The sequence below is a fragment of the Delphinapterus leucas genome, chromosome 13 (assembly GCF_059928025.1).
Source record: "Delphinapterus leucas isolate spDelLeu-1000000601 "Yukka" chromosome 13, BTC_Dleu_Yukka2, whole genome shotgun sequence".
Classification (NCBI taxonomy): domain Eukaryota; kingdom Metazoa; phylum Chordata; class Mammalia; order Artiodactyla; family Monodontidae; genus Delphinapterus; species Delphinapterus leucas.
Genome location: NC_143141.1, coordinates 10,374,958 through 10,396,276, shown reverse-complemented (window position 1 = coordinate 10,396,276; position 21,319 = coordinate 10,374,958). Strand labels below are relative to the sequence as shown.

The 21,319-nt window shown below is 55.4% G+C and overlaps 2 protein-coding genes across 4 annotated transcripts; one reads left to right on the top strand and one right to left on the bottom strand.

The window, feature by feature from the left end:
* Positions 1–203: 203 nt before the first annotated feature.
* Positions 204–10,034, top strand: LOC111187453 (oxaloacetate tautomerase FAHD2A, mitochondrial). 3 transcript variants are annotated; one of them, XM_022599174.2, is made up of 8 exons: positions 204–340; positions 2,906–3,156; positions 4,587–4,803; positions 7,919–7,978; positions 8,176–8,338; positions 9,378–9,486; positions 9,619–9,686; positions 9,808–10,034. In XM_022599174.2, exons 2-8 carry the CDS (start codon positions 2,912–2,914, stop codon positions 9,816–9,818), a joined length of 873 nt encoding a protein of 290 aa, XP_022454882.1. In that variant the 5' UTR covers positions 204–340; positions 2,906–2,911; the 3' UTR covers positions 9,819–10,034. The 3 variants fall into 3 exon arrangements, with proteins under 3 accessions (XP_022454882.1, XP_022454881.1, XP_022454880.1); XM_022599173.2 differs by having other exon boundaries at positions 205–340; positions 2,885–3,156; positions 9,599–9,686; XM_022599172.2 differs by having other exon boundaries at positions 206–340; positions 9,599–9,686.
* Positions 10,035–10,239: 205 nt separating this feature from the next.
* Positions 10,240–20,560, bottom strand: LOC111187451 (glycerol-3-phosphate acyltransferase 2, mitochondrial). Its single transcript, XM_089922758.1, is given in 22 exon segments — positions 10,240–10,454; positions 10,805–10,860; positions 11,090–11,155; positions 11,259–11,379; positions 11,462–11,593; positions 12,112–12,189; positions 12,371–12,537; positions 12,540–12,572; positions 12,575–12,866; positions 12,940–13,010; positions 13,677–13,795; positions 14,129–14,211; positions 14,380–14,499; positions 14,839–15,051; positions 15,152–15,251; positions 15,561–15,694; positions 16,130–16,229; positions 18,624–18,752; positions 18,987–19,091; positions 19,470–19,543; positions 20,257–20,370; positions 20,504–20,560. Coding segments are annotated over 22 exon segments (2,478 nt in total). The 5' UTR covers positions 20,558–20,560; the 3' UTR covers positions 10,240–10,337.
* Between the last annotated feature and the right edge of the window lie 759 nt (positions 20,561–21,319).

Sequence of the window (21,319 nt, the reverse complement as noted above, 5' to 3'; positions counted from 1 at the left end):
GTCCGGGGCATCCGGCTGGCTTCGCCGGCTTCAGGTCCGCATCCACAGGCCTGCTGGAACGCGAGAGAGACTACCCTCCCTCGGGCGCTGGGCCCGCCCCCTATGCGACTTGGCTTCCGGCACCGAACTAGACGCCCTGCTATTGGCCGTTGTCCCGTGACGTCACCAGGGAGCGCCCGCCTCTGCTGACGCCTTATTTAGAGGAGCCGCGCGGCGCCCAGTGTCGCAGCGTTAGAACTCCCGGCCGGTTGAGGGCTCTGGAACGTAGTACCTGTGCTCAGGCGCCCGGTGACCTTGGCCTCTGGCCCGCGAGTCCTATCCCGACAGCACAGGGCGCCAGGTAGGTTAGGTTTAGGCCAGACGGCGGGGTGCACCGGGCCTCAGCCTTCCTCCGGGCTTCTGGCTGAGGGCAGGACTGGACTCTGGTGCCCGGCCGCTCCGACCACACGGACTGGGCTGGCGGGCCCTCTTGGGCGCCCACTGAGTGCAGGGGATGGAGCTGGGCATACAGGGGAAGTGGGGGACTGGCACAGGGGCCCAGGCGAGTGGATGGTGGGACGCGGTCCCAGGTGCAAACCTTTGTCTCGCCTGCGCCGTTGCCGCTCCATGTCCCTGCCTCTTTGCTTACGGACCCTTTTCCAGAGTTGGATTGAGCTCAGGCTCTGCGGCACAGTGGTTCCCGCAGGAGCAGCGGGGCCACTTTCAGGTATCTCGGCAGGTGACTTCACCTCCTTCAGCCTCAGTGCCCTTTCTGTAAAATGAGGCGCTCAGCCTGAGGGGATTTCTAGAGGGCGGAATGAGAACCTGCAAGGGCCTGTCATGTGGGAAGGGCAGTCAGTGGGGCCTGCGGTTATCTGGGAGAGCAGGTGACCAGCCTTATCCCTGAGGCAGTAGCCAGCAGGAGACCCAGTTTCCCCTGGGGCATGCAGGGTGTCGCTGGGCCTCCAGAAGATTTCCTGTTGGAGGTTTCTACTTCTCACCACCACCTCTGGGCTAAAGTGTCCAACTCCTCACCTGGACTTGGATTCAAGTCCCAGTTCTTTCCTGTCCTTGGGAACTTGGGCAAATCCCTTATCCTCTTCGAGCCTTAGTTTTTTCATCTGTGAAATGGGACCAACAGCCCCTACCGTCCACAGCTGTCAAGAGAATTAAATCAGCCATTGTAGGTAAAACAAAGTAACACCTGGCATGCAGTGGGATAATAATCTTAGTGTGTGGAGTATATGAGTGCATACACTTTAGCTTGAACAGCCCCTGACAGTGGCATGATTGGTGCTTGTGTAAGACAGGAGGGTGGGAGGTTCAGAACTCCTGGTTTTCTGGTTAAACTCATCGGCCAGCACAGCGATCAGATCATTGATCTGGATCTAATGAGTGTTTAACTGAACAAGGCAGATGGAATCATCAGAGAACCAGGAGTCTGGGACCTCCACGTGCTTGAGCATAAAGGGCTACTTTTATTTTTTATTTTATTTATTTATTTTTGGCTGCACTGGGTCTTCGTTGCTGCACGCGGGCTTTCTCTAGTTGTGGCGAGCGGGGGCTACTCTTCGTTGCGGTGTGCAGGCTTCTCGTTGCGGTGGCTTCTCGTTGCAGAGCACTGTCTCTAGGTGCGCGGGCTTCAGTAGTTGTGGCACGTGGGCTCAGTAGTTGTGGCCCGCAGGCCCTAGAGCGCAGGCTCAGTAGTAGTGGCGCACGGGCTTAGTTGCTCCGTGGCATGTGGGATCTTCCCGGACCAGGGCTTGAACCCATGTTCCCTGCATTGGCAGGCGGATTCTTAACCGCTGCGCCACCAGGGAATCCCTAAAAGGCTACTTTTAAAGGCAAGGAACCATGAAGAGGAGGGACTGTTGGGGTGGAGGCCAGACTCAGAAACAAAAGAAGAGAATGGGGTTTGTCTTTGCGTGGAGCCTAGAACTCAAAATGGGACCTGAGCCTTGTTGATACTTTCTAAGTGATTTGAGGAGCGAAGGCACAGCTGCCCCTCCTGAGGCTGACAATCACCAAGCTTTCCCAAGTAGTGAAAAGTCAAGCCCCTGCTTCTGGCATTTGATCATTGAACAGAGAGTAGCTGAGGCCTTCTGTGTGGCAGGCACAGTGCTAGGCACTATGGACTCAGCAGCGAAAGAGACAGTTGTGGCCCCAGAGCCCAGAGGGGAGACAGCCCCGTGATGCCTGTCTGCAGCCTCTGTCCTAGGGCAGCCTGTACTCCAGCACAGCAGCCACTAAATAATTACTGCCTGGAGAGGCAGGCGGGGGCTGCTCCTAAAAGGCTGCGACAGCCTGGAAGGGGTTCTGGCTTGGTCATGTGAGCAGTGGAAAGCATTTTAAGTAGGAGGGTAACAGGATCAAATGGGCATTTAAAAAACTACCTGTGGCAGCTGTGAAGCCAGTTTCACCTGTGATCTCTTGCTCATGCTGGGCCCCACTCTTAACTAATTCCTAGCCCTGCTCATCTTAGCCCAGCCCACACTTCCTCAAAAAACAAAGACAGGGCCCTTGATCTACACAGCAGCAGTCCCAATTGCAGAATCCTACTTAACGGCATCCGTTGTTAACATCAGTCTCCCCTGCAGGCAGGATGGCAGGGCTGAGTGTGTCTGACCTACATTGTCTGCCCGGTGCCCCAGTGGTGCCAGCTACAGTCTGAGCTTTCAGAAAGCACGGGTTGACGGAAGGCTGCAATCCCTGGGACCTAGCTCCGTGGCTGGCGTGAAGTAGTTGCTTCTCTAGAAATGTTTCATGTGAAACACGTGAAATAAGTGAAAACCTGGACCACTTCCCATGTGGTGAGCCAAGAATGGCTCATGGGGCAAAAGGACCTGGGCTGCAGCTTGAGGAGCTTTGGGAACCCCAATGGTTTCGGACTGTCACCATCCCCTAGGACCCACTTTTTTCTCCATAGGCTCCGATGCTGGTCTCTGGCAGAAGAAGGTGGCTCACGGCTCTGCTGCAGGCTCAGCGTTGGCCCTTTCAACCCTCCAGAGACATGAGATTGGTGCAGTTCCAGGCACCCCACCTGACGGGACCTCATCTGGGCCTGGAGTCAGGGGATGGTGGAGGTGTCATCAACCTCAACGCCTTTGACCCCACACTGCCCAAGACGATGACAGAGTTCCTGGGGCAGGGCGAGGCCGCTCTCTCAGTGGCAAAGAGGTAAGTCAGCAGGCAGCAGTGCCCTGCCGCAGCCGCCCCATTCCCCCTCCCTCCTCCCACCCGCCTCCTCTTTTGCACCCCAGCCTTCGTTTCTCACCTGTTCTCTTAGTGAAGAGCCTTAGAAATCTTTTATGACAACATCCTCAGTTTACAGAGGGGGAAACCGAGGCCCAAGGAGGATGATTGACCATCCGAAGGCCACACACTTGGTGGTGGAGCCAGAATTCTACTTTGTCACACTGCCTTCCCTGGGAGATTAAGTTCCTGCTTGCCTGAGGGGCTGGAACCTGGGGTCCTAAGAGGCATCTTGGAAAGCTCATTAGGAGAGAGGACTGCAAAGAGGTTCTTAAAGATGGTTCTTGGGTTTGGGCTAGATTAGGTAGAGGCCTCCCTGAAGCCAGGAGTCCTGTGGAATCTGGTCTAAAGGTGTTGATGAACAGTAAATTAAAAACCGCTTTGAGGGGACTTCCCTGGCGGTCCAGTGGTTAAGACTCCACGCTTCCACTGCAGGGGGCGAGGGTTTGATCCCTGGTCGGTGAACTAAGAGCCCGCATGCCGCGTGGTGTGGCAAAAAAAACCCTCAAAACAAAAAACCACTTTGAGGTGTCATTTTCACCTATTTAACTGACAAAAAATACAGATGTTTGACAGCATACAGCGTTGGTAACAGTATTTTTCCCCTACTTTCATATTCTCGCAAGATGAGAAACTACTTCTGTGTCCCTCATTAGAGAATTGGGTGTATCTCTACTGTGCAGTAATAGGCAGCCATACGAAAATGAAGAAGCTGTATACTGTTATGGTGAGACCTCTAAAATATATATATTCTTAAAAGGTATATATAATTGTGCTATCATTTGCATAAAAAAAGATGGGAGGGCTTCCCTGGTGGCGCAGTGGTTAAGAGTCCGCCTGCCGATGCAGGGGACACGGGTTCGTGCCCCGGTCCAGGAAGATCCCATGTGCCACGGGGCAGCTGGGTCCGTGAGCCATGGCCGCTGAGCCTGCGCGTCTGGAGCCTGTGCTCCGCAATGGGAGAGGCCACAACAGTGAGAGGCCCGCGTACCGGAAGAAAAAAAAAAAAAAAGATGGGAGAAGGGTATACATAGAGTGGCTGTGAAGAGCTACGTAGGACACAGTGGTTGTCTCCAGGGCTGGAGCAGCGTGACTAGGAGAAGGTGTAGAAGAGACACCTTTCCATTATTCCCATTTGCACCTTTTGAATTCTCTTACATGGACATGTATTACCTAATGGGGGAGAGGAAATCAACACTGGATAAATATAAACAGTGCTCTGATATCAAAGGACAGTAACTGGGCTTGATTTTCCTGCTGACTCTGATGGTTGATCTAGAAAATACATTTTAAAAACTTGTAGCTGCTGCAGGATCTCCCCAGAGTGCCCTTCTCTCCTGCGCTGGTCTCTGCAGAGCCCTGGCTGCCCAGTTGCCAGTCCTACCGCGGTCAGACGTGACATTCCTGGCCCCAGTTACACGGCCGGACAAGGTGGTGTGCGTGGGCATGAACTATGTGGACCACTGCAAAGAGCAGAACGTGCCCGTGCCCAAGGAGCCCATCATCTTCAGCAAGTTTTCCAGCTCCATCGTGGGGCCCTACGACGAGGTCGTCCTCCCTCCTGAGAGTCAGGTTGGTGCCTCCCCACTGTGCCCCCGAGTCACTGGGGCCCATCACACAGGTGCTCAGCCTCCAGCCTAAAGGAACCATCTGTTGCTCATTAGTGCATTAAACAGAAACTCCAGGGGATTATACAGTAATAAGACTGCTCTCGGGGGTGGGGGGGGAGAAGTTAATTTATATCTTTTCCTGATTACAAAAGTAATATACTTGCATTATAGAAAATTAGTAAAATACAGGTAAACGTAAAGAAAAGTCACCCATGTTCCCACTGCCCAGGGCTTGCAACATTTATGTTTTGCTGTATATCTTCCCAGTGTTTTTCTGTTCCTGTTTCTATTTATACTGTACATATGCCTACCATTTACTTAAGTCTCCAGCAAGAACATTCTTCATGCCATTAAATATTCTCCCCTGACATTTTTTAGGTTACTGCTTAGTTTTCTATTGTATCAATGGCCATAATTTATTCAGTAGTCGTCATATTGCTAGATAGGTTGTTTCCAGTTTTTAGCTTTTATAAGTAGTGTTGCAGTGAACCTCCTTATAGAAAAGACTTTGCACATCCATGAATGTGTGATTATTTCCTTTGAATAAACTCTTAGAATTTGAATGTCTTTGTCAGTGTAGGCAGGGTTTCAAAAATCAGCCAAAGTGACCTTCAGAAAAGCTGCAAAAGCAATTTACATGTCTACCAGCAGTGTATGTACCCTTACTAATACTTTCAAATTTTTAGTTTAGGAATATTTTGGAAATTACAGGAAAGTTGAAAAAAAGTACAGTGACTACCCAGACTCTTCACCTGGATTCACTGTTAACATTCTGCCGTATTTGCTTTTCCTCTCCCTCCTTCTTCCTCCCCCTGTCCCTCTTCCTCTCCTTCCCTCATGTCTCACAGGCACACACACACTTTTTTTGGAGGGGGAGTGGGAAGAACCTTTGAAAGTAAGTTATAGACATTAAGACAGTTCACTCATAGAAACTTCAACATGCATCTCCTAAGAATAAGGACAATGTCCTACATGACCATAATACCATCATCACAACTAAGAAAGTTAACATGAGTAATATCTAATATACAGTCCAATTGGGAATATTCCCAATTGCCCCCCCGAAGATGACTTTTAATTTGGGTCCTGTTTTGTTTTTTGGTTTTGGTCCAAGATCAGTCAAGGTCATACATTGTATTTGGTTATGTCTCTTTAGTGCCTTTTATCTACAACAGGGATCCACAGACTTTTTCTCAAAGGGCCAGTTAGTAAGTATTAGGCTTTGAGTGCCAAATAGTTTCTTTTGCAACAGTTCAGCTTTGCCATTGTGAAATATGAAAGCTGCATAGCTGATACGTGAATGAACATGGCTGTGTTCCAGGAAAATTTTGTCTACAGTAACAGACAGCAAACAAGCAAGGATTTGGTCTGTGGGCCATAGCTTGCCGACCCCTGATCTCAAGCAATTTTTCCCCCTGCCCTTTTTTATCTTTAATGACACTTTTTGAAGAAACCAGGCAAGTTGTCTCATAGCATGTCTCACACTCTGGATTTGTCTGGTTGGTTCTTCATGATTAGATTCAGGTTAAACATTTTTGTCAAGTTCTACATAGGTCTCTTAACCTGTTCAGGCTGCTATTACAAAATACAGAATGGATGGATGGATGGCTTATAAACAAGGCATTTAATTCTCACAGTTCTGGAGTCGAGGAAGTCCAAGATCAAGGTGCCAACAGATTTGGTGCCTGGTGAGGGCCCACTTCCTGGTCCATAGACGACTGTCTCTTCACTATGTCCTCACGTGGTAGAAGGGAGCTCTCTGGGATCTCTTTTTGTAAGGGCACTAATCCTCTTCATGGAGGCTCTACCCTCATGACCTAATCACCTCTCAAAGGTCTCACCTCCTAATACCATCACCTTGGGGGTTAGGTTTCAGTATATGAATTGGGGGGTGGGGGGGTGGGACACAAACATTCAGTCTGTAGCAACAGGTGTGTACTTGTATTGCATCCCACTGGGAGACTCTTGTCGGGCCCTAAAGTTTGATCCCTTAGTTTACTTGATGCTCACGTGACCTCTCCATTGTAAAGGTACATTTCACTGTGGTAATTAGTAAACAATCTGCAGGGTAGACATTGAAACCATGTGACTATCTTATTGCCTCACAATTTTTCATCCAGGGATCATCTGGTCATCCTTACCTGAATCCATTATTGCAGTAAGCGTTAGAAAAAGGTGATTTTTTCTGTCTGTGCACTTTTATTAGCTGGTACTCTGAAGAAACACTGCTTCCCTCCTTTTTTTTTTTTTAACCCATGTCCCTTTAGTATCACTGTAAATTCCTGATTTTTAGTTTTATTCAATATGTCATAGTCCATCATTTACATTGTTTTTGATACTCAAAGGGTCTTAATTTGGCCAGTGAGGGCCTTCAAGGTGGCCCCCATCTATATCACTTTCTGAGTACTTCCTTGCTGTGGCCAAGCTATTGCAGGCTCATCTTGTACTCTGTCTCAGACTTGGAATTAGCCATTTCCCCAAGGAACCCAGTTCTTTTTTGTGTTTCTGGTTGTCACTGTTAGAAAAAGCAGTCAGTTTGAAGGGCTAAATTGTTATCTATTTTATAGGGCACTTTGTGGTTTATGGAAAGGGCTGAGCATGTTTTCCTTTTTGTGGCCATGTGTATGTATTTCTTTTTGTGGATTGCTTATTCAAGCCTTTGGCCCACATTTATTTTGGCATGTCTATCTTTTTCTTGTTATTATTTGAGTTAGTGCATTAAAGCATTTAGAATACTGCCTGGCACACAGTAGGGTTAGCTGTTGTTACTTGGTATTCATCCTTTTCTGGAAGTATCAAGAGTGACTCTTAAACTCCCTCCCCGGACAAAGGCTGCTCTTCTGCAGTCGCTTGGAGAGCTCTGCCTGCCTCTAGGGGTGCTGCCTGCCACTGCCCAGTTGATGGGTCTGCACTTGATACCTCCCCTGTTTACTCCACTCTGGCTTGAGGTCTTACAAATGGGGGCCGGCAGCCAACCCCACTGTTAAGAGGCCCTGGCCCCGAGGCAGTGTGTAGCCCCTCGGCAGAGGAGCGGGGCCCAGAGCCCGGCAGCTCACTGCTCCTTTCCCGCTCTACAGGAGGTGGACTGGGAGGTGGAGCTGGCTGTGGTCATTGGAAAGAAAGGCAAGCACATCAAGGTGAGGTGGAAAGGGCAGTGCCATCTGTCCCTCGCATTGGGAGGCGGTTGGCATCTACCTGCTCCTGACCCTGCCTTGCCTCTCATCCACCACCTCTGGCCACTAACGTGGGACCAAGGCTTTGGGATCCTTTGTTACAGGGGTTGGTGTCATCATGATTTAACCTCCAATCTGGCCAAACCCCCTGCCCCCCATAGGCCACAGATGCCATGGCCCATGTGGCTGGCTTCACTGTGGCACATGACGTGAGTGCTCGCGACTGGCAAATGAGACGCAATGGAAAGCAGTGGCTGCTGGGAAAAACCTTTGACACCTTCTGCCCCCTGGGCCCTGCCTTGGTGACCAAGGACAGTGTAGCAGGTAGGTCTCTGACAGCCCACTGGGTGACTCCTGTTGCTCTTAGATACATCAGTGAAGAGAAAGCAGCTTTCCGGGAAATGGGAGTGAGGGGTATGGCTCCACGTGGGCCCCCTATCCCCAGCAGCCCTTTCGTTGATTGCTTATATTAGAGCAAGTCTCTCAACGTGGGCCATGAGTTCTCCACTGGCATCCCCCTGTCCCCTCACCCCATAGAGAGCTGTAATTGCAGAAGTGGTGAATCTGCATTCATGAAGTGAATAACGAAGCAGTGCTCTCAGGATGGGTGGGTCAGGCTTCCTCTAGCTGCCACCATCTGGGAGAGTCTTTAAGTTGGAAAGCAGCAGAGCTGCCCTTTGAGCATCACAGAGAACGGCTGTTCCAGAGCCCCCTGCACCTTCACCGTGCCCTTGCTGCTTGTACCTGCTGCTGCCTGCCTACACAGTGGCTGAGTGAGGTCCTGTGAGAGCCAGGAAGAGAGACAGTGCTTAAGAGGACAGAGCACAGCCAGCTGGGTAGGGCCACGTCCATGCAGTTCAGCCTTACGCCACCCTGTGCAGTCAGTCATCAGAGAAGTTAAATGGTGATCCCTGGGTGGGGGGGGTGTTTGTGAATGTGTAAAACACCGAAAAGTTAAAAGTACTGTCTACTCGGGACAGTATTACAGGTAAGCCTTGAGGTGCAGGAGTCTTCACTACTCCTGCTTGTGCCAAGTCAGCCTCTGCTGTGGGTAGACATCTGTTTCTTAAGGCAGAAACAGCCATTTTTCTCTCCTTGAGAGTCTGGAACATCCCCTCCTTAACCCACCCAAGGGACCACTGGCAGGCACTCTGCTCTGTGGTGGATACAGGGAGGCCTGAGGAGGCCAGTGTCCACACACAGTTCCAGGGTAGGGAGTGCCAGGACCAAGCACAGGGAGTCCAGCACACAACCCTCTCACCTGGCGAGTCACAAGGTCTCCTTGTGCTTTTATTTTCTAGCTGATTGGGAGGGGTTTGAGGGAAAGAAGGGAGAACCCCAAAGTGTTGTTTTTGCATTTCAGATCCACACAACTTAAAGATCTGCTGCCGAGTGAACGGGGAGGTGGTCCAGAGTAGCAACACCAACCAGATGGTGTTTAAGACAGAAGAGCTAATAGCCTGGGTCTCCCAGTAAGTGGGATGGAGCCCTGCCCCCCAACACCCACCTGGAGGCTAAACCAAGCGCTCCATGGCAGGCTATAGCCACCTCGACCCCTGGTCTCACCTGGCCCTTTTGCCCTAGGTTCGTCACTCTTTTCCCAGGGGACGTCATCCTGACCGGGACCCCCCCAGGTGTTGGTGTATTCAGAAAACCTCCTGTCTTTCTCAAGGTAGGTTGGCTAAACGAGGAAAGGAAGAAGGCCTGGCAGGGTGGGCTCAGACTTGAGAAATCCAGGCCTGTGTATGTGCCACACCAAAGGACTGACCGCCTCACGGCCCACTCTGTTGCAGAAGGGCGATGAAGTCCAGTGTGAGATCGAGGAACTAGGTGTCATCGTCAACAAGGTGGTGTGACGGCCTCTACCGCGGGCCGTGGACTTACGACAAGGTGGGGGCATCCGTTCCCACTGAGCCCAGCACAGGAAGAGGCCCAGTGCCAGCCCCTCTGAGTAGCTCCTCTTCCAGGTAGACGGGGAGGAGATGGTGCTCTCCTCCTCAATAAACTTCTTTTTGGCTTCCTTTAGGATTTGTTTCAAGGAGTGAGATAGGGCATTCTCACACACAGTGGGGAAGGAAAGAAATACCCACAGTCACACCAAAAAGAAAGACACTGCTGAGCTTGGGAAAAGAGGACTCATCCAGTCCTCTCGTTTATCACACCAGAGGATGCAGAAAGCAAGAGATGGCGAGGGGCAGTCAGACCTCAAAGATTTTATAGTCCAGCTGAGGGTTTGCAGCTCCTCCCAGGCCAGCCTTCTGGCTCCAGGGCACAGCTGTGCTCTGGGGCTGGGAGGTCACAACGCCGGCCCCTCCTCCTAGTTCTAGTTACAGATGAACTGCCGGATGAACCGTTCCAGCTTTTCCTGATTGTCCCGGCTGGCAAAGGTGGGGGACAGGTGGAGCATGGGGCCTGCAGGGCTGGGCACCTGCTGCAGCACCTGGGCCACAGAGAAGGGCTCTGAGCGCTTGCCACGGGCGCTGTGCCCCTCCCCTGGAAAACTGCAGTGAGACCTGTGGCCCTGTAAGCCTCGGTGTTTGAGGGCAAACGCTGCCTCTCAAAGCACCCCCAGGGCCCCACCCGGGAGCAGAATGACCCAGGGGTTTGGGAGACTGAGCGGGGCAGGAAAACTGTCCTACCTTCTCCAACAACTACTGTCACCACACCTACTCGTGGGAGACGCTGGGGAAATCCCAGGGTGGGTACAGCTGGGCTCCCCTGAGCAGCTCTTTCAGGGTAGGGGAGTGGGAGGCAGGGGGACAGAAGGGCGGAGAGACTGGCCCCTCTCACCCCCAGGTCTCTGAAGGTCCAGACGGCACTGATGGCGAGATTTGGGTCCACACACTCTGGAGGAAAGAAGTGAAGGCTACAGAAGGGAGCCCCGGGGCCCAGCTCCTCTCCTCTTGTCTTAGGACAGGACAGCCAAAGGATAGGGCTCAAGCTGGACCCAAAGGCCGCCTCTGTACCCCTCAGCCGGCTTTCCTGGAGTTGGGCTTTCACTGCCCACTAGGGGGAGGCAGCCACCAGCAAAACTTCCTCGCCTCCCAGGGCCTGGGCTGGCTGCTCGGGACTCACCGAAGAACCCTTCCTCCTGGGCGGTGGCCTCTAAGAACCGCAACAGCTGCTCCGCGTAGCCCGACTCTGTGGGAGAGAGAGGTCTGAGGCCTGGGGCCCCACGCAGGCAGGGCCCCCACCCTGAGCGCTCAGCCTCTCCTCAGGACGGCCGCAGTCGCGCGGGCCTCACCAGTATCTGGCAGCTGGCCCTGGTGGAGGAAGGTGGCAGCCTGCGCAAAAGCCTTGAGCAGCGGGCTGAGCAGGCGGCAGAGGAAGAGGAAGAAGTCAGGGCAGCGCGACTGCTGGCTGAGCTGGAGGGAGACAGGCCAGGGTGAGGGCAGCTCCCACTGCCTCCCTACGGCCCCCCCCCCCCGATGGCTTTTCCCAGCGCACCCTGAAGTACCGGCCCTCCGCCTCCTCGAAGTCGTCGCTGTCACTGTCGGTAAAGTCCCCACTTGGTTTCCACAGCAGTTTCGCACTCAAACGCCGCCGTCCGGTGTCGCAGGCTGGCCGGGAGCCTGGGGTCTGAGGGCCATGGGAGCCGTTGGTCCCTGTCAGGCTGGCCAAGGTTCAGCCCCGAGGCCCCCAGGCCGGCACATGGCCAGCCAGGGAGGTGAAACCAGCACACGCAGACCTGGGGAGCCCAGGAGGATACCCCAGGCCGCACCAGACCATCACAGCTGCGGAGCCAACTTGTGGGGTGAGAGGAAGTGAGCACCCACCCTCAAGGGCCACAGCCCCTGTGGACAAGAAATGTGGAGGGCGGGGCTTATGCAGAAACCCTCAGGTGCATTTGTCCAGTCCTGTCACTGTAGCTATACACGGGCCCAGGGCAGATGCGCTCTGACAAGTCCCATGGTGGAGAGTGGCGAGGCGGGGACCAGGCTTCTCTCTGCTAGGCCAGGGGCTGTACACACACACGCACGCACGCACGCACCCCCCACACACAAGCCAGAGGAGGAGCCCGGGCCGCTGTCACTCGGTGGGAGGCTGAAGGAGGCCAGACCCTGGGCAGGGGCTTTGTCTCCAGCTGCCCTTCCTACCTCCTCAGCAACTAGGAGCCCACACTGGATGAGGCGGTCCAGCACCTCCTGACAGTAGCAGTAGGAAGACTGGCAGGGCTGGGGAGAAAGAGGCACCCATGTGGCCTCAGGAGAGCCAGGCAGGGGCCTGGCCAGAGACAAAGACCAGACCTACTGCTGCAGCACATCTTAGGGTCAGGGCTCGGGCAAGCATGGGCCCTCTCCTACAGCCAAGAAGGGGAGGCCCAGGACTGAGCCGGGCTGGTGGGAGAGGCCTGACCTGCAGCAGCAGCAGGTCCTGCGGCAGCAAGTGCATCAGCAGCAGGATCTGGTGGTACAGCTGGTTCTGGCTCAGCAGCTCGATGCCCTGTAGCTCCCAGGGTCCCTCAGGCAGCACCCTGCCCACCAGCAGCCCCCACACAGCACAGGCTGGGGGAGGAGGGGCCAGACGTGAGGAAGGAAGCCAGTCCCCTCACCCCTACACACATCCCACCCCTCCCAGGCCCTAGGGACTCACCACCCACGGCCTCGCTCAGGAAGGCGGGCAGCATCTCGGAGCTCAGGCGTGCCAGGTGCGCGAGGCCTGGGCCTGGCCGCAGAACCACCAGCAAGTCCCCCTGCTGGACGCGCAGCAGGGCCACGTGCGGCCGCAGCAGGCTCAGCGTGTGCTGCACCAGGCACTGCAGCTGCCCTGAGAAGCCCACATCAAAGCCACGCAGCAGCGTCTCCTCTGTCAGCCAGGAGAACTCCCCCAGGAGCTGTGACAGGCACACGCCCTGGGTGGGCAGCAAGGGGCTCAGCAGCAGGGCCACGCCTCCTCCCCCAGGCCCCCACCCCGCCGTGCCCTACCTTCTGGTGCTTGAACAGCAGCAGCGTTGCCATGATGGCCGTGCTCATCACCGCCGAGCTCGCCACGCAGGCTAGGGCCAGGGGTGCAGGGATGCTGCTCAGGGGCAGAGGCCCGACAGCCCGGGCCCTCCGTCACCAGGCAAGCCTTCCCAGTCCAGCACACACCTCCCTGGCAGCAGCCACATACACACCCCCATACGACTCCACCCCTGGGAAGGGGAGAGCAGGCTCGGTCCTTGGGTGCCACCCTCCCCAGTGGAGAAGTGGCATTTACCAAATACATGTTGAGAGCCAGGCTGGGAGCTCAAGGACCGTCCCTGCCTCTTGCAGGTCTACTACCCACCAACCCACAGTCTCTGCCACAGAAGGGACACTTGAGAAGATGGTAATAACAGTGCTGTTAAGAGCCCCCTCTGTGCCAGGCACTGTGTTTCGTCCCTTACATGCATTGTTGAGTTCAGCTAATGTCACCTCAAGAGAGTGAAGTGACACGCCTGAGGCCGGGCTGGGCGGCCGCCTGTGTGCCCTCACTTAGCGGCTCCATCATGTCCTCCCTTACTGACCCCCTCCTCAGGGGCAGGGGAAGGTGTTCCACTCTTCTTCACATGTCCCAAGTGGGCCACGCAAGAGGGGGCAGGTGCAGAAACCCACCTGGAAAGGAGGGCCCTGACGACTGGCCAGCTCTGAGAACAGAGTTCAGGAGCCTCCCTCAAAGGCCAGACCGAGGTTCCCCTCACCATTCAGGACGTGACAGCTCAGCCTCCTGACCAACAGCTGGTCCTCTTCCTTGAGGGCCAGAAGGGGCCCGGTTACTGGGGTCCACTCCTGCACCTTCTCAGTGTCGGGGACGACGGTACTGGGATAGAGACACAGATCACAAGATGAAGGGACCAAACCTAAAAACAATCATGGGGGAGCCCAGAGCTTTCTCAAACGTGAGGGTGTTTCCCATCCCCGAAAGAGGTGGGAAACCCTAGTCCTTTCCAGGCCTGTGTGCCATAACCCACACTCAACTTACAGCCAAGGAGGGGTGCCTGGCATGGTTTGAGATGACCCAAGTTATTTGGTGGGGGAAGGCTGGAGCTGGTGATGTGTTTGTGGTTCTGGGAGGAGAGGGTGCCAGCTCACGAGCTAGGGCCTAAGAGCGGCCTGCCTTGCCCCTGAGACCCTCATCTTCCTCTGCCCTTACCACTGGCCCAGCACGATGGGCTGCAGCAGCTGCTCCAGGGTCTGCCTGCTGCCCCAGCAGCTTCTGGCGTTGACGGTGTATTCCTGTCCAGGACAAGGCTCTTAGGTGGTCTGCCCTGGCCCACCAGGAAACCTGCATACAGCCCATCTGAAGTAGGTAACACTACCCCTGAAGTGGCCTTGAGGGCCAGGCCGCCAGAAGCCCTAGGACAGACCCCAGGTGCTCCCAGCCTTGCCCAATGGGGTCCATACGTGCAGGGAGAAGGGCTGGGCCAGATGCACACGGACGCAGGCTCGGCGGCTGCAGCCCCAGCCTCGCAGGCTCCACAGAACAGCCAGAGCTCCGGTCCACAGCCCCAGTGGGGCCGAGGCCTGCAGGGAGAAAGGGGCTGGGGGAGCCGGCTTGCCTGGAGCACGCTTTCTGCTCAACTTCATCTTGGGCCCAAACTGCTATATGACCATGACCTCTCCAAGCTCATTTTCTCCCCTGTGAAACAGGAGAAATCCCTCCCTAGCAAGGTCTTTTGAGTATGAGATGAGAGGATGACTGTAACAGCCTTAGCAGGTGCCACAGGAGAATGACCGTGGGGCTGAAATTCCTTTGCACTCCCCGCTTAGCCAAGCCCTGAGGGGACTCGGCCACACACACAGTATTGTGCCTCCTCTCTGGAGATGGCGTCCACTTAGGTACCCAGGGCAGGGGGCTCTCACGTGGTATGTGTCACGGGGTGCATCTGGAACCAGGTCGTAGGTGATGGCCACTGGCACCAGCATAGCATCTGGGACGATGCCCACCTGGACCGCCTGCACCACCAGTCCCAGCCACGTCTGACCCAGGGCTGACAGCCGAGGCCCCTGAGCCCCAGGCGGCTCCTCCAGGAAGATGAGCAGGGGCTGCCCGCTGACCAGCAGCTGCTCCACAGCCTGGAAGTGGGTGGGGGGAGGCAGGTGTCAAAGCCAGAACAGCAACAGGCCCCCGTACCCTAGCCTGGCCCCATAAACAACCACTGGGCATAGCACTCACCGCATGGACTACAGCCCTTGCAAGGACCCCCTCAGAGCTGTCCAGGGAGAGGTTGGCCTCTGGGGGCAGGAAAAGTCCCCCAAGTTTCTTCAGCAGAGCTCTGTGGGGCACAGGGCAGATGAGGGAAGGCGCTCAGGAGATGGGACCAAGCAGGAGGCTATTGAGAGCCTTGGTCCACACAGGGCCAGCCTGGGTCCTGCCTGAACACTGAGGCCAGGCATAGTCCTAGAGCCCATAGCTGACCCTCCGTCTGAGCCCCACAAGCTGGGGTGGCACAAAGTTGAGAGCAGAGGGGCCAGGAAGAGGGCCTCCGGGGAGCTGCTGCCAGAATACCGCCTGACATCCCCACACACCCCTGTCCCGGCCTGGGGACCTCTCCCTTGTATGTCTAAAGGCACAAGACTTTTACCTGAGGATGGGGGAACAGGTGCGGGGATCCCAAGCCACACGGAGCACGCCCAGGCCCTGGGAGAGCAGCACAAAGGGCAGTAGGATCCCGTCCAGGAGTGACTTGTGGGTAGAGAGGAGGACGAGCGGCGAGCCCTGCTCCAGGGAGAGCCAAAGGGAAGTGCCAATCCACCCCCCACCCTGAAGATGCAGGGAGCCAAAACCTAGTGCCTACAGCCCCAGGGCAGCCCCAGAGGGAGGGAGGGAGGGAGGGAGGGAGGGAGGGAGGGAGGGAGGGAGGGAGGGTTCAGCTGAGCAGTTCGTCCTCTGAGCACATCTCCCAAAAGCAGAGGAGCTCTGTCAACAGCTTTTAAGGTAATGCATTGACGTAATGGTTGTTAAGACCATGATGAAAAGCCGTTAGAGGAAGCCTCGTGGGAGCAGGACCGTGAGACACAAAGAGAAGGTCATCAAAGAGCACTGGATTTTTCCCACCAGCTGATGGGGCTGGTCCCGACTCAGGGCTTGGCCTAGCCTCTGCTCCTCTGTCCCCGCCATCCCATCCCCGTCCCAATGGAGGGTGGGCCTTACTGCCTGGGCGGCCTTGTGGACCATCTTCATCTGGCCCTTGTGCAGCTGTACGTTCAGGAAGAGGCAGTTCAGGATCCGGAGCAGTGCCCAGCTGACCAGCCTGGAGAGCAGCGCCCAGTCTGAGGCATGGCAGGGCACGGCCCACGAGGCAGCCCACGGCAGCCCAGAGGGCCGGCCAGAACTCCTCTACAGTGGGCACTACTACTGTCCCCACTTTACAGAAGAGGAAAGTGAGGTTCAGAGAGGTCACAGAAGCTGCTGGATAAGAGAGAAAGCTAAGTGCGGGTGCTGGGACCAGCAGGGGGGCCTGACAGCAGAGCCTGCGCCGGCAAGGTGCTGCCGTCTCCCAAGACGACCTCATGGCGCAGCTGCCTCGTATCAGCCTCCGAGCAGCTCCCTGCCTCCTTTTACCCCAAAGGTGACCAGAGAACCAAGACTCTCTCCAGGCATAACCCGGCCTTGTCTCTGCAAACTGCTGGGAAAAGTAAACTAAAAAGGGAGGAGTTAGTGATACAAGAAGGAAAGGAGATAGCTGAAGGGGCAAAATCTCTGGGGAGGGGTTGTCCAGAGGCCCAATGTGAGGACTGGCTTTAAATGAGGACAGAAGCGTAGACACAGGCAGCATGGAGATGTGCGGGACACACAGCATGTCCTCGTCTGATGGCTTCTATTTCTCCATGAAGCATGAGGTGGTTGGTCAACAGTGGATAAGTTAGAGAAGGAGCAGTCTAGATTGGAGCCTTGGAGAGTGCAGTGTGCCCCTCTGAGAATCACACTTATAAAGAAACAGGTCCACCCAGTGTGTTTCTCTAGTGACATTTGGCTGCTTAGGTGCAGAGAAGGCAGGTAGCTGGGTTCAAACACAGCCGGGTTGGGCCCAGTGACTCCTTCACAAGAGCACTTCCTCACAAGGAGCCCTGGAATCGAAGCTAGGCCTGGAGGGCAGGAAAGACAGGAGGGGGGACTGATGGCTGGTGTAAAGGTGCTCAGGTCATGGGACTGGAAGTCTCGAAAAAGCCAAAGAATTGTCACAGGGAGGGCTGGTCGTAGGTCACCAACAACCTCTACTTCCTGTTCTTGCTCAGTTGACCTCTTAGCACTTTCAACACAGCCGAGCCTGACATGTGCAGCCCTGGGCCCTCCTTCCCTCAATGACTCAAGCATCCCCCCGCTTGAAGCATCACCTATGTGCTAAAGCTCTGCAAATACATGTTCCTGGCCCCAGTCTCTCTTCGGAGCTCCAGACTCACATACATAAGCAGCTGCCTCAGTGTCTCCACCAGCATGTCAGGCGTCAGAAACTCTTTATGTCCAAACACCTTTTGTGGGCCAAGCCTGCCCCCTCCCCTCCGACCACACCACCAGGTGCTCAGCCAGAAACCCAGCTCTCCTGCAGCTTCCCCTCCCCCTCACTGCTCCCACTGCAACCCTCCAATCATCAGTGAGTCCTGATAATTTCATATTGGCCTCTCCGTCGTCTTCCTAAGTTCTACTGTCACGCCCATCCCCCATCATTACGTCTCACCTGGACTAACAGAACAGCCTCCCCAGATGATCTGTTCTCTGCTCTTGACCTCAATTAATCTTGTTGTCATTTTCTGCTTATAACCTTTCCATTGGTTTTCACTGCACTTGGAAGTCAAATCCAAACTTCTTGTATGGCCCTGCATATCTGTCCCTTCTACCTCTCAGTTTTGTCTCCAACAACTCTCTCCCTCACTTGCCAGCTTCCGACCACATCAGCTACTTGAGCAAACCTGGCCCTTTCCTGCAGCCACAGCTTATGCTCTTCCCTCTGGTAGAACTGTTCCCTCACATCCTCACCTCCCCAAGGCTGGCTCCTTTCCCCCTTTTGTCCCTGGCTTACAAGTCCCTTCCTCCCCTCCAGGTATTTTCATTCCTAGCCCTTGTTCTGTCCTTCTTGCAGGCGTGTGTATCTCTCCTCACTCTAACCTGTGCATCCCTCCATTTCCCCAGAAGAGTGTCCTGCATCTAAGAGGAGCTCAGACCTGTGCAGGACAGATCAGGAGGGAGCAGGTAGTGACAGCAGGATGAATATGGGAGGGAAGAGGAGGGCCTATAAGATGGAGGAACCAGCCACCTCCTGTCTCTCTCCACAAGAACCTGACCTGGGGAAAGGTGGAAGGATAGAGGAGGTACTGGAGTCTAGGTCTCAACCAGGGGTTCCTGGGGTGACCCCCAAGCCCCAACCCCCAGGACAGATACACACCACCAGGCCAGCAGTGGTGAGAACGTGGGCTGGAACCTGGGGGCTGGCTCAGATCAAGGCCCCTGCCCCTTATCCAACTGGTCCCACTGAGAAGGCAGCTGTCTTCAAAAGGTCTCACAGTGTCCAGCTCAGGGGCTTACTCAGACTGGTAAATATAACACCCAGCTTCCCAGGAGGGGAGTCTAGTCTTTACCCAAGCCCAGCCAATGCTCCCTCCCAAAGGGCAGAGGCCCCAGCCCAAAACACCCTTCAGTACAGAGTTACCTGAGCAGGAAGGGGCGGGGTGGGGCCTGGATGTGGCCCAAGATGTGCTGTACCTCTCTCTTCACGTGGCTGGGCACCTGGCCTTCCCCAGCCCCTCCTGGGGCCCTGCCTGGGATGACATTCTGAACCCTGTGGTGTGAGAGGCAGTGGTGTCAGGCTGGAGCAGGCCTAAGTTCACTTCCCTCAGCCCCACAGAAGCCCCAGGGCACAGCCTCTAGTCTTCACCCTCCATCTTTAAGGAAGGGCCCCAGACCAAGCTAACACTCTAGAAACCAGCCCTTTCAATCAGCCCTGCCTACAGCCTTTGTCATCCCTTCAAGGATCCCAGAAGTACCAGCCAGACCCCAGTCCCTGCCTCCTCACCCAGTGCTTTCCATGACCTTCTGTGGGGCATCCTGGCAGGGGGGTATGTGCTGCTCCAGTGACCACAAGAAATAGCAGAGCCTCCGAACCAGCCAGCCCCGAAACCTGGGCACAGCCCCCGAGCAGGGGGTAGATCTCTCAGCGGGCCCGCCCCTGACTAGGGCCCACAGAGGGCATTCCATCAGGAAGGGGTCACCCTAGCCCCACGGACTGGGAACACCTGAGCCTGGCTTATCATGGAGCAGGAAGAGGAGGCACCTGCCCACCTGTGGCCTATTCCTACCCCTCCCCCCAGTGAGCAGGGTGCAGGCCCAGGGCCTGAAAGCTCACAGAAGGAACTGCAGGAAAGCTCAAGGCCTGCCTGTCCCCACCTGTGGGTTTGGAGCAGAGGAAGGAAGAAAATGATACCACAAAGCAGGGCCCCAGCAGCCCTGCACCCAAGGGCCCTGCCCACCACCCTGCCCCACCCCCAGCTCTGACTACCTGGTGCTCTCCTCCTTCACCTGGATCACATTGCAGAAGCCTAGATCCATTATGCTTCTGTGGAAGAGGGACTCCTGCCCAAGAGGGGCAGGGACAGCGTGTCCTTGGGGGGGCCTTTGCAAACCCGCAAAGGAAAGCCCCTGCTCTGTCTTCTGTGGTCTTTGCCTGATGGACTATAGGGTTTACCAGGAGACAGGATTATAGCACAGCAGTTCCCAAAAGATGTTTGACCCCAGATCCTGAAGCTCACTTAGGAAAGAGGGTTCCATGGTCAAAATGGAAGGGCTGCATCCTCTGTAGAATCACCCTCTTGGAGAAGAGCGTATTGAAGTCTCTGAGAAGTTCTCTCATCCACAGCAGAGAACATGTAGCCTAAATCCCCACCAGAACCCTGGGTCCCATCAGCACCAGCACACGGCACCGACACACAGAGGTCTGCAAGCATGTGCTGAGTGCTCACTGACTCTGAGTGGGCAGTGTCCCCAAAACTGAACAGCAGGACTCATGCAGGCATAGTCAGACCCCAGCCCTCTGGCCGTGCTCTACACCTCCTCTCAGGCCCCTTTACACTTCCCCACCCAACTCTCCCAGGCCTGGGAGCCAGAAGCCAGCCCCAGACCAACAACCAGCCAACACTAGTGCGCCCATTCCGTGAAAGACAGCAGAGGCAGGTGCAGGGGAGGGCTGAGGTTGGGAGACATAAAGGAAGCTGCTGCCCAAGGCCGTGGGAGCCATGGCTCCCAGAACCAAGCTTCACAAGGTAGGGCCTGGCTCTACCATCACTCACCCAGCTCTTGGGGGTGCAGGTCTGGCAGCAGCGACCCACAAAGGGGCGGTATTTCCCCAAGAAAGGGGTGACAGCCTCCAGCTTCATCCCAAAACCTGAGGACCACAGGCTGGTCTGGAAAAGGGCCACAGGGAGAGATGAGAGGACTCAAAGTCCTTGGCAGAGGGAGGGAGGCTCCAGGAGTGAGAGGCACAGGACGGGAGGTGGGAGAGCAGAGGGTGTCCTGGGAATGGAAAGGCTACACTACCTCCCGACCATTCTGGCTGCTTCTCTGCTGGCTTTGGAGTCTGGCTTCCAACATGGTGTCCACGGGGTCTATAACATCTGGCAACCAGCCGCCTCTGCCTCTCTCTCTCTCCAGAGGAACCTGACCTGGGGAGAGGAAGAAGGATGGAGGAGGTACTGGAATCTGGGCCACAACCAGCGGCTCCTGGAGTGAGCTCCATCCCCCCACCCCAGGACAGACAGACAACACCCAGGCCGGCAGCGGTGAGAACCAGGGCTGGAATCTGGGGGCTGGCTCAGATCAAAGCTTTCCCCCCCAACACCCGACTGGTCCCACCAAAGAGCCAACTATCCTCAAAAGGTCTCAGAGTGTTCAGATCAGGGCTCCCTCAGGCTAACATGAAGGAGATGTTTTGTCTCACCATCCACACCCACCCTGCCATCTCACGGCACAGATGGGCCTGTACTAGAGACTCAGACCCTTTCTGTGCACAGGGAAGGAACAAGGCTGGACTGGCAGGAAGGAGGCGTGAGACTGCCAAAGAGGAACAGGACCATTGTCACGAGACCACCAGGTCCTGCTCAGATGGCCTTCCCCTCGGCACCAGAAGACAGCCCTTTATCCACTTAATCATTACAGCAATGGGCCTAGGGTACTAGATGGGGGACAGGTGGGGGGTCAGAACACAGAGAGATGCCACACGGACCTGTTTCCAAGGAATGGCCTTCTGGCTGGAGATGACAGACTTTTCCACAACTGGTGTCCTCTTACATAGCACTCTGCATAGAAGACCCCACTTGGTATCTCCTCAGCCTCCTCCTTCCTACCATAATATAA

Coding starts and splice junctions, on each gene's coding strand:
- LOC111187453 (XM_022599173.2), top strand. CDS start 2,912: ATGCTGGTCTCTGGCAGAAGAAGGTGGCTCACGGCTCTGCTGCAGGCT. Junction 4,804..7,918: donor TCCTCCCTCCTGAGAGTCAG/GTTGGTGCCTCC, acceptor CCCGCTCTACAG/GAGGTGGACTGGGAGGTGGA. Junction 9,687..9,807: donor AACCTCCTGTCTTTCTCAAG/GTAGGTTGGCTA, acceptor ACTCTGTTGCAG/AAGGGCGATGAAGTCCAGTG.